The sequence below is a fragment of the Neodiprion fabricii genome, chromosome 7 (assembly GCF_021155785.1).
Source record: "Neodiprion fabricii isolate iyNeoFabr1 chromosome 7, iyNeoFabr1.1, whole genome shotgun sequence".
Taxonomy (NCBI): domain Eukaryota; kingdom Metazoa; phylum Arthropoda; class Insecta; order Hymenoptera; family Diprionidae; genus Neodiprion; species Neodiprion fabricii.
The window spans coordinates 15072902-15085704 of NC_060245.1; the positions used below are offsets into that span (position 1 = coordinate 15072902).

Sequence of the window (12803 nt, forward strand, 5' to 3'; positions counted from 1 at the left end):
ACAAAAACGAAACACAACAAATTCTAAATTTTGCATATATGTATATATGTGACAGCAAAAAATAGAAAGCAGTTATAAATTCGGCACATGAAAACCTTCGTATCTATAATATTTTTTTTGAAGGAAGATATTATTGCAAACCTGTGTTATCACTACTGACCCCGCCATGAAATATATAATATTAGGAATCCAAGAGCTTTTTTTTAATCCAGGAGTTAACGACAGATTTCATCACACCATTGCCGCAAGCTTCATTTTTCAGCATTAAAATTGCTCCTGCAATGAAGATACTGGCAGAGATACCACCTGAAAACGACCGCGCTATGATTGGTCGAGCGCCTGCCCCACCAATCGGCCAATGATTCAGATTCGTGCGCCGGCGTATTCTAGCTTGTAAACGCTAGATCAACTTTGTATGAGATAATGCGAGTATCAGTTCATTCTGCTGTTAGTATTCCTGCCGACTGCAGTAAAGTAAAGTCGAATTTTGCAACAATTATGAATTCTGATAGCGATATCCCGCAGTTTGCGAGTAAAAAGAATCGAAAACATTAATTCTATCGAATCCGTGAATCGATCCGTATCGTCAGGGCAAAATTATCGCCATGTCTGATTGGGATGAATGAAACATTATTTTTTTGAATAGTTAACTTCACTGTCTTTCATCGGCATAGATATACAGGCATATTTTTTGTTTAATAATAAAAGATGGAAATATTTGATGGTATGTTTATCTTCAATGTTTGATTTGAGCTTATGTCGATTCTGTTACCAGTTTAAAATATAAACATAACTCTATTCTGGTTACTAATAAGTGCAGTGTAATCTAGTATAATATTGATTCGTTACCCTTGTAACTACATTTTTAATGATTCCAATAGTTACACCCTGTGTAATATCTGTGGATTTTTGTATGAGTAATTCGTGTAACATATAATAGTAACATGAACATCTTTTAACGCACTCCCACGACGGGGGGTTACAGGAGGGTTATTATAAGCGACGAATTTCAAATAAGTATAAATTCACGGCACACGAAAACAATAACAATTTCAAATACAGATGATCAGAGAAATTAATGACATTGTAGTCAGGACGGCTAGGTCGTCTATTGGAGTAAGTCTCCGGCAAAGCATCTCTAGATACCAGGTTCGATTCCTGGTTCCGTCGTTAATTTTTCAACTCACCTGAAAATTTTCGAAATTGCACTCTCTCTAGCAAATTTTTCTCGCTAATAATTGATATGAGTCTTTCATATCGTTCAAATAGACGGCTGCGTCCACCTTAAATTGGCTAAAATAATGTAGTGTACTGAGATACACACATTAACAGCCACATACAGAAGTCTCTAATGTGTACATGTCAACAAGTCACATATACAAGTCTAAAATGTGCCTCTTCGCGACGAATTTCAAATATGAAGGGTTATAACAACAGCAAAAACTTAACAAATAAAATTTATAGCCGTATACGCGAAACTTATTGTACGTATTAATTGAAACATAAGCTTAAAGAATGTCGTCTTCCGCTTAAATTTCACGACTGAACTCCTCTTCCACCCACATAAGTAAGCGCAAAAAGATATTTAAAAAATTGATACCCACCTATTTATTTCCACTTATGAGATACAACGAAGATCGTCTTCCAAGCCTATATCAGTCATGTCGGTGGAAAGTCAGTAGTGTTGACGGATAGGTAGATGAAGTTAGATGTTGACGTTGTAATAATAATTATATTAATCAAGTTGTTATAATTCTATGACACACTATATTTTTCATTCTTCTTTTCCAATAGCAATAATAATATGTTTTCCTCTTTTTTTCTACATTCTGTCACCATACTGTATCCTGTCGCTGTGATGAAATTAAGAAAGCACTTTCGGTTTAAGCTGGACTACATGCCACACGTGTTGTTATTTCGCTTGCGCTCTCGAAGTTAAAAACCCGAGTCAAATACCTGCAATTACATCAGTTGGCAGTCCAGTGGGAGATGGTTAAAGACAATGAAATCTCTTGCACTCGATTCGTAATCCTATAGGAATGGTTCAGGCAATTGCGAAACAATATGTGATAACAAAAAATTCTGGTTCCATGCAAATAGTCGAAACAAACAAAAGAATAAAGCTTATTACTGTATTCGTACGTATGTACTGTATGAGGAGAGTAGGTATTGACTTTTATATCTATCTTCTCTGTAAGGAGTTAGTAGTGGCAACGGATAGGTAGGCGAAGTTATCGGTTGGTAGCTGGTGAAAGTTAGTTTATTCCAACGTGATACGCAGTGTCATCTTTGAAACAGTTGCGAGCCATCTTTTGTTTTGGGACATTGTCTTGCAAGAGTGTAATGTTTCTCTATTCCAACAGATTGATTATTATAGGAAACGTATAGAATAACGAACAGTCAAAGAAGAGGTTCCACTTCATCGCTACTACTTTTCCGAGCATGTGTCATGTGAAGCAAGGTGATGTAGCAGATACGGAATATGGCCGTGTATCCTTGTCAACTATGAGGTTCGGAGCAATTAGTAAACTTTGGTCTTCGTTGGGTCGTTCAATATCAATTTGAAGCTTCATGTTCGTCTATTCTATAGGTTCGGTAATCTGAAAACATTAAGGGCGATAGTATAAGACATGCAAATTAACAAACGAATGATTCATGAATTTAGTGGAAATGAAAAGGTTGAGGCTGATCTATTGCACATTATGTGAATAAATATAATCTAGTAAGAATCAATGTACGTAACATACCGTCTGATTTGAGGCATCATAACTATTCTTCCGCTCAGTCTGGTTAGCATTGTCTCGCTAAATTGATGACAAACGAACAACCTTCTGCTGGAAATTACCTAGCTAACTATTTGTACGTGCTAAAGATATGTTTTTTTCATCATCTTCAACAACTAATTCTGCAGAACCACTTGATCGTTTTGGAAGTGAAACAATTAGGTTTCATGGGTCTGGACTACCAGCCATGTAAGTGTCATTGAAAAACATTCACGCGTCCCTGAGATATGACCACTTGCTTCTACACTGGAAGATGGGGAAATAGTTGGGCTGGGTGAATAATTCTCGACTTGATATACATGTATATTCTTTATGAATGTTAGATCGGAGAAAATTAAACGCATAAACAAATTTGTTTTGTAGGTTTATTGAGTTTTTAAAAAGTATTTACAATTCAAAATGGACAGTGATAATCGTAATAAAATTAATGATAATCATAATGGATAATAGTAACGAAGACCAGATAAGATAACATTGCCTAGGTTCAGAAAAAGTGATACGTCATCTCGTAATAATGGAACACATATTTTACACACATTTCTTCATACTAACTTTCTGAAGCTTACATAAATATACTATTAATGTCTAAACGATTCTGTAGCATCGACATCTTATAGGGAAACTGAAAATAAAAATGAAAAAATGACCAACTTTTTTGCCTTTCGTGGCTGCTTTCGCAGATCTCTTTTTGTGAGGGTTTCTGTAGGTATGGCGTCATGTACTTCTTGCTGAACGTCAGACCCGACGGCTGCGTGAGTCGCACTCGTGCTCAGCAATGAGTAAATGACCTTATATTATATGCTCTTTCAGTATCATCTCGGCAAGAATAAAACCAAATGTGGTTCAAATTTCATACAGTACACACATGCTAGATCAAGCTCCATGTTTCTGTTTATGTTAGCGCGTGGGGATCCTTATGTAACATTCAAATACTTTGTCTATAGTTAATGAATCATTCGTTATATTTCAGAGCCTCTATAAGAACTTCATGTCATCAGGAATACATGACATACATAAAATTTGTTACGCATCGAGTGAGGCAATCTTATATGTTATGGTTGCTTTATATTACAATAGTACCTAATCTGCGAACGTTGAAAGAAGTATAAGTCATGGGAGAGCGTTGAATATCAATATTTGTACTGGTATGTTATTAACTTTGATATCCCCGAAGGAGCTTCATCTATGAAACTATAAGCCCTTGTCGTTAAAAATAGGAGTGCTATGAAGAAGAAAATTTTTCTTCATAGCCAGTTACACTCATTGTCAATTATTTGCAACGTATTTCGAGCAATTTACCAACCTGTAAGCTCGGGCATTTTTTTATTCACGTTTTTTCACCTAGCGTTTATCCAGGATCATAAAGTAATTGCAATATAAGAGATTTTGTCATACACTCATTATCGAGTGTGGAATTTTAAAATCCTACTATTTCAGTATAAGAACGCATTTTCTAATAGTTTTACCTTGCGACATACATGTATAATTTATTTCACAGGCAAAATTGGATGACACCTCAATTGTTTTGTCTTACTTTTATATATGCACATGGACCAAAAAGATTCAGATTTATCCTGGAACATGATTTTTGAAAATAAAATAGCAGAATAGACATTTCCTTAGCGATACCTCTTTCAATGTATCTTTAAAAAAAAAAAAACTTTACGAGTTTTGAATTGAAAACAGATAATGGTAAGTCATGATGATGAATGTCTGAATGTTTAATTGATTTTCACGAAAATTTCACGATTACTTACAATTTCATGAATCGTTTGTTTATCGCTGACGTTGTAGTAGATATGTCGCATAACAGGAACACTTAATGTGTTAACTTTCCCATATATTAAATAATATTACCGTCTTGCTAATTGTATTAAGTGAATTTTTTTAAATCACGATAAATGAAGAAAGAAAAAATATTTTTAACCTAACTTGGTAAAAAAAATATTAGTGATACATCCATCGTAACATGAGTTGCCCAAACAAGAGATAAAATGTCATCAACCAATTGAAACAGTAAGGAACTAGTTACGTGCGAAAAGTGAGATTTAAGGTAGTCAAAAATAGTATAACTTAATATTTAAACAGCCACAACATGTTTCAAAATTCATGAGTCTAAGACGGGTGTAGATAAAGATTTGAGAAAATCGATGGATCACACATTCTAACAAATGAAACAGTGGAGAAGAAGAGTCGATGGAATAAAACATGCTCAGAATCAAAACCTAATGGATTGGGCATTGTATGCCTCTTACAGCGTAATGTGTCTTGATTTGTTTTCTTGTTAACGTACATTTTTATTTTATTTGATTTTGGTAACTCACTTTCAAACGGTGGCTTAACCTATAGTGCCTAAAGAATGTACTTAATTGTATTTTATATAAATATGCCATTCCATGATTTATATTGACGAACAACGCTCTATTAATTATACTAATACTCTTAGTTTTGGCAAAGGCACTTTCACTTTATCAATTATTTTCATTATAGCACAAAAACTAAGGGTATTGTTGGAGTAGCGAGGAGTAGCTACCAAGATAGTTCAACATAAATCATTTCATTCAAATCACTCCTTTTTCATAATTGTCTATATCAACCTTTATATAGTAGATCTGAATTATAATTTATTGGATTATTGATGATTTTTCTGACACACAATATGAACTTTAATAAATTTTATTATAAACGTAGTTGCCGACCATCGGACATGATTAAATTACAGCTGGACATACAGTGTTCACCAACTCAATGACCTATGGGACATTTCTCATTTATTAATTTGCGAATGAATAAGCAGAAAAAAACTCAAGCTAGATGCAAATACGATTAGTTGTCTATGTTTGCCTAGATATAGTACTCATAGTAATCTGTATTCCAAGTTTTCATAATTCACACTTGCAACTGCAGGAAAACACGCTTATTATAGAAGAATATTTTAAATGCAGTTACAACACCAAAGGATATATCAATTGTAATGGCAGAAATTGAAATAAAAAAAACAATTACGCATTCATATGCCCTGAAGAACATTTTCTTTCTATATTATAGTTTATTATTAGCATCAATTCAATGTTATCATGTTCAGTAATAAACAAACTTTTGGTAATAAATAATAGAATATATCTAGACACCTATATTAATGTATCTATTACTGATTCCAGATAATCATTATATTATGGATATTTCTCAGAACTTTGTTATACGGAGTGAATTTTGCTGATGCTGTCATACGGGCATACTTTAATTTGGCGAAGGGTCTGGTCTTTACATTTCGTTAATCAGGGTACTTCTAATCACTGCATTCTAGTTTGGTTCCATACTTACCTGTTATCGTCAGTTAAACTACACTTGTATACGGATTTACGGTGGATGCATTTTAGATCAACTACAGAACTATCCGTGGACTCGGCAGTGACGATTTTATTATATATTATGTGGGTGTAAAACATTTTGTGTTCGTATACCTACTAGTCAGGTCTATGGATAGGTGCAGTTGTATAAAAATTACATATAGAATGCACTAAAAGTATTGGGAGCCCCGCGGATAACTTTTGAATGTGTGCAAACATCAAAATGAAATTTGGAGGTAATGTATGAGACCAAAAAATACACCTTTTGTAAGGGTTCCACCTCAATCCAAAATGCAATGGTTCAATGAATTGGAGGGAGGGAAGGGGGGGGGGCAGCGACGTGCAAGACAGTTAAAACCTTAAATGACAACGGGGACTACGGTTCGTTTGAAAAATTTTTTTTTTGTTATCAGTATGCGCTCACCGAATTTCAGCTTGATTAATCCACTCAATCCGCGAATCTAGAAATAGGGAGACGAAGCTGAAGGCTTGTAGGATAAAACAAAAGACGGAATTAGGCAATTGAAGTTTGCACCATGGTAAGCCGTTCGTCGAAGCAAATACAGATGTAACTCATAATTTCGACATAACAGTTGTATACGAAACTAACCTGCATAATCGAAAATTGCTTCAATTTTATTTTATGAGCAATAAGCAATTCGTATCCTGAACACTTCCTCACCCAGACGCTTTAAGATTGTCGCAAGCACAGTTGCACTAACGTAAGCATTTGTAGGTCCTTTGAATACAGTGCATAAAGATATCAATGATGGTGTGGCAGTGTACTGTACGTGTGAGTTTCTCCCCTTTCGTCTTCCGTTTCACTTTGAGTGCTTATCTTAGCAGCTCGTGATCCGTCGGCCTATTCATAAGGCCATGAGTCAATCGAAAATGATGCTCGAACAAAACTAAAATTCTGGAAATATCCAGAATTACCCTCTCCCGCTGTCGCCATTCGTGCTCAATGTATTGTGCGTATTCGAAATAGTGGCTACGTAACAAAGTTATTGAGCCCCCCTCACCTCCTGTCCTCGCTAGTGAGTCATTAAATTTTGGATGAATTGGTACTATCAAATGCCATCTCAGTTTTTAAAGCCTTCTTGAAGATTAGCCGAAATAGTGATAGTTTCACGGAAATATATAGAATTCTGAGTTTTCTGCAACTTGCTACTTCAAGCCTGCTCAGGTAAAGCAACAGGTTTGCTGTTGTTCAAATTATTGACAAACAATATTTCATCGGACCAACTCATTCAAAATGCAGTGGCTCACTGTGGATCGGGAGAGGAGGTAGAACCACGGTCTTTCATACAAGTCTTGCAACGTGGTCTAATTCCAGTGCTGAGGAGTGATACCCTTAGTGTCCGAGGTTTTCATTAACGCTAACGCTACTGTGCGTCACTGCTGGTAGATGGAAAGGATGGAGTGTAGTGGACAGTGAGGTGGTGCGTTTTCATTTTAACACATTTGCCTTAATTAATTATATTCGGCCATGAAAAACATATAGTTGCATTTACTGTATCCATAAATTAAATATAGCTTGCAAAAGACGAAATAGATATGCGTAATGAGGTTAGAGGGTATAACGCATGCGCTGGGTACGATAGAAAAAGAGACAGAATGCGGCTTCTATCCCTGTTGCACATGGTACTTGTGGCGCCCCTTGCGGTCGTAGATGGATTTCAAAACCTTAATCGTTAAGCGAACACCCCCTCACCACCGGTATTGTAAGACCTGTATGTAAGAACGTCGGCAGAACTTAAGTTTGTTATTTGGCCACCATTTTGAATATGCTTAATACATTCAGCTGAAATTGCGGCAGCAGAAATTGGTTCGGCTGCAATTTTGGATTGGTGAGATTTTCTTCTTCCATCAAATTTTATTTAGATATTTACACATTTTCAAAAGTTATTCAAGGGTCCCATCACTTTTAGCGCAACCTTGTATATTACTACTTTTTGGCAAAATATTAGTAATTCTTGTAATTTGGTTTAAGAAATTAAAGTTATATTTATCACTGATTCTTGTTACATGCCTAATTTCGAAATATCTAAGACTACGCGTTGTCGGGGCTAGATAAATCCAACGATTTGTTACTTCATCATAATCTGTATAAAAAATGAATTCTTGCTAAACATCTGTAGGACATTCATTATTTATTTCTAATATTAGTTCAACTTTCAACTAACAAGATCCTATGGCAATGCACTAAAGGATATTGCCAAACTATATCTTCCTCCATGTGCAAGGCATAATCTATTCTGAGTTATAACGTTATACTTGGTACTTACTTATGGTAATCAACATATCAGAAAGTGTAAATTATTTGATGACACGAATACCATTCTATATAAACAGACTGATATCACCAGTAAATATCACCGAAATTATTCAGCCATGATTTTCAGAATAAAAGAATCAGTAACAGACTGATAGAGGGCTTATAGACAAGGAAAGTGACCTATGGGTCAACATAAGGGAAGGTTGCCTATAAAAAATTTTTGTAATAAATTGATTTCATTTTGTTTTTCTTCATCAAGTAAAGGTTTTCTAGATATTATTTGATACCTCGTGACAATTCAATTAATTGTTCGAATTCGTTGAATAACTGTAAACACAATTCTTTAACAATTATTGTAGATTTTGCAAGTGACGTTTCTTACAAGTTTCTAAATCACACTTGAAATTTAATTTTAAGTCTGCTGTGTTTGAAGTTTTTATATTGATCGGATATAGGATGACAAAACTAGAATAAGCTGCACGTAATCAAAATATATAAATACGAAGTACATTATAAAGATAACTGAACACTTTCCGCTGAATTCTGTACCTGACTTATAAGACCGTTTGGAACACATTGGACAAAAAATTTTATCCTTTACACTATGATTATGATTCAAGAAGCTAGACATAAGTAAGACATTAATTATATTATATTTTCAGGGATAAAAAAACTGATTAAAAGATCATAAGTGAAGAAGTACATTATATATTTTCGTAAGAAAGAAATAGATACTCAATTATATTTTTTACATAGCGAAGATCCGGTTTCGGCAACCTTCCTCTGTCCCGTGGGTTGTCACAATTTTTATATTATAAAATGAATTGACTTCTTTGTGTTTTAGTACAAAAATTTCAAGCTTTTAGATACACATTGTACTTCTTGGATAGTTTATAAAAAAAAATTAAATGTTAGAAGTAAAATTATTACAATTTCAAATTGAAGTTTCAAATCAAATGATTTACTTTTCAGATATATTATGCAAAACGTCGACCGCCAAAATTGATTTTGGTATACCAAATGAACCATAATATTCTGAAATGGCGACTGTACATTGTTGAGTTGTACCATTAGGCTGTGTACCTGCGAAATATGGGCTAAACTTCCATATATCATTTCTTATGAGCATGTTTAAAATGTGTACTAGATATCTCTTTTTATTAATTCTGTCTTAAATCGATCACACAAACAGTAGGTCAAACAAAGGCGTAAACATGAGATCGTAATTCAATTATACTTTTATAAATAAAGAATCGTGATTCATAGGCCATGATATGAGCCACTCACGGTACCAGTATAAATTAGACATTAAAAAAATATTTTACCATTAACAAGTACAATGCGTAGTTAAAGAAACGAGTAACAGAAAATTACCCTCAATTTTCTAATATTTCTCGCTTTTTCGGTTTTTGAGAGATCGACATTGATCGTAAATGCTCAGACCTCACAGAAATATAAAGTTATGTAGCCTAACAAACAATATTGGGTTTTCTGTGTGAATGCAGAATAGAGTTCAATTATTTAGATAAGTTCACAATATTTCCACATGCTAATTTCTGCTGGGAGGGTATTCTTGGAAAATACGCTTTCATGACATAGTGTTTAATATAAGAATCGTACTGTTCCAATTCCTAGATACACCTCCTGAGGAGGATTCTGAATGATCCAAGACCACCTGTATCGTCTGTTCCGTAGGTTAAATAGGTGGCAGCAGGCAACACCAGCAGCCTTGAATTGGTCACAATCTACCACGGGAGGTCTACCCGTGACAGATATTCGGTTTTGACTGTGAAAGTGCCTTCATTTACGAAAGAATGATATTTGGCAGCTTTTGGGTTCAATTTTGATTAGAAATATTTTGAAATTTCGAAGAACTAAACAACAAATTATAATACGGCAGCCGTAATTTTGTTTTCACACCATCATCTGAGGTATGTGACGTAAGGGCGGAAAATAAAGCATGTTAACCATAAAATCTTTAAGGAAAATGTATATCTTTTGATTTGACCCTACCAGTTGAAAAAGTTGAGCATTGGATTTTAACACATCATTCTGGAATAAGTTCGCGCTGATATTGTACGTAATAGTTTGCTGGATTTTTTGGCGAGTGACGATGAACAGTGTATTTGCTTCAAACAGTACTGTGTGTATATATATAATATATATACATAATTAATATATATCTGTACTAGCGTGCTTACTGGCATTATTATGTACGGTAACAGTTATTTTGCTAGTTTGTGGGTTTGGGGGTGACCCAAGAGGCAGTGTTGTCTTTCTTCGGGCATTTAAATTGGAAACTTCGTTGTTGAAGTTAGTCTTTGCACTTGATCCGCTTGGTTTGGTGGCTTCTAAGCTTGACACATATACACCAGTGGTTACCCAACGTTCAACTTGAGCTTCGTGAGATTTTTGTAAAATCTTCTTCACGTCACTGTTTTCACCACCTTCTTTCATTATTTCTTGCAACTTTTGAATAGTTTGGTACAAAATCACTGGACTGACTAGACCAAAATCAAACAAACTACACATGTGCAGCACGAAATTCCGATATAAATTCTTCATTAACAGCTCTTTACCCTTGGTCTCTAGAAACATTTGGCATGCTAAAGGTATTTGGCAGTCTCCGACATAGCCATATTTCATTACATGCAAATTCCACATCTTCATTAACTCCTTTTCTCCTTCATTAACGTCTGTGAAGTCGTCTATCATCATCATTGTCTTTGTCTGCAACCATTTTGGATCATTTTCACCTTCTGAATCTACATCCATTTCTTTGGGATAAATGGGAAGACATGTCACTGTATGATGATATAGCCTAGGAACAAACAAAATTGATCAAGTTTACATCATTTATAATTCAATGCAACAAATAGAGCTGGTAGATGTTGAAATACTCAGGACAAAACTGCTATACTGTCATAATCTCAGGAAACTGTACACTCAACTGTGCATGTGTCAAGTTTTTTGTCTGTTTAGACAGACTGGTCAACTCTGCCTAGTTGGGCCCCAGCGCGAAAATGTCAATACACAAAAGGGTTTCGAGGTTATGTTGACTTGTATATGGACCCGTTACATTTTTGGCTATCTGAAATTCCCAGCGCAACATAACTTCGAGACCCATGCGAATTTCAACAGCTAGCGTCTGGCCGCAACTGAGTTCGTCAATCTGACAAGCAACGAAAAATTCTGCGCGAATAAGTACTTTAATCTACCAATCAAAACACATGATTTGACGCATGGGCTTACAGATCATTAGTTCCCTGAGTCTGTCACGGTATGTATATTACATACACGTATTGATTGTGATCTCACGTAAGATTTATGTCTACATCAGTACGTTGCATATGTTCACATGCAATCATATGTATCTGTATTTAATTATTTACATTTCAAAATTCTATGTTTTCTCATTTTACATTTTGGCCTGCACTATAGAGTAAATATTGTTAAAGACAGCCAGTTAAATTGGGTTTTTTGGAAGTGGGCAAAGGACGAGGCCTAGAGGTTCAGTTCAGAAATTTCATACCGTTACTGACTCATATAACGTTGTAGTTCCACAAAAGAGTCGGTAAATACCGGGCACTGTCATTACCTCCACGCTTGTACGTTCCTACAAAAGACGGTGCATAGCTAGCTATATTTAATAATTTTCTGTCAATGCCGACACTCATATGTATGTGAGAAAGTTAGTAACAAATTGTCACTGTAAAGAATTACGTAAGAATCTTGAACACATTAGGAGTATATTTTGGATTACTTAAGCATTAAGCATAAATACTGTTGTTTTGCAGCGTGGCTTAATGTTTTTTCTAGCGTTTTTGACTCTCGCCTGCGGTTCTTGTTACTTTCATTGAACACAATGGCGGTGGATACTAGGGCTGTGCGACTAATCGATTAATCATCCTTTTCCAATAATTATCTTTTCGATTTATTAATTTATCGCTTGATTAAAATAACAATTGGCCAGTGTCTACGATTAATCGAGTAATCGCACAGTCCTGGTAGGTGCAGAAGTTAATTAAGGTCAACTATATTTAAATATACTTGGCGTACATGTTTGATTATGTCGGTATGATTATGGTATGATTATGTCGACCAGTGATAATACCATAATGTAAAAGTATACTTCCATATTATGACAGGATGAAGTCAGCTACACACGCTTATTATCATTGATTGACATAATTATAGCGACATGATCATAGAGTGTAAACCACTGAACTCCATATAGACTGGACGCGCGCGATGGGAGTGGGGGCTGGCGAGAGAGATGGTAGTGTTTCGTACCGTCCACACTTGTTGCACGCATAATTACATTTCGAGCTGTAAACATCAGTCCGGTGCTTTGACAAGTCTCGAGAGCGAAACAAATGTAGGGATTATCAG

At 35.2% G+C, this 12803-nt stretch overlaps 1 protein-coding gene across 2 annotated transcripts in view; it reads right to left on the reverse strand.

Annotated features, from left to right (window-relative positions):
- Positions 1-5443: 5443 nt before the first annotated feature.
- Positions 5444-12803, reverse strand: part of LOC124186311 (polycomb protein suz12-B) — a 59347-nt gene continuing 51987 nt past the window's right edge. For both annotated transcript variants that reach the window (XM_046577897.1, XM_046577896.1), the window contains one exon: positions 5444-11232. In XM_046577897.1, the coding sequence (XP_046433853.1) occupies positions 10584-11232 (649 nt within the window). In that variant the 3' untranslated portion in view covers positions 5444-10583. The remainder of the gene's footprint in view (positions 11233-12803) is intronic.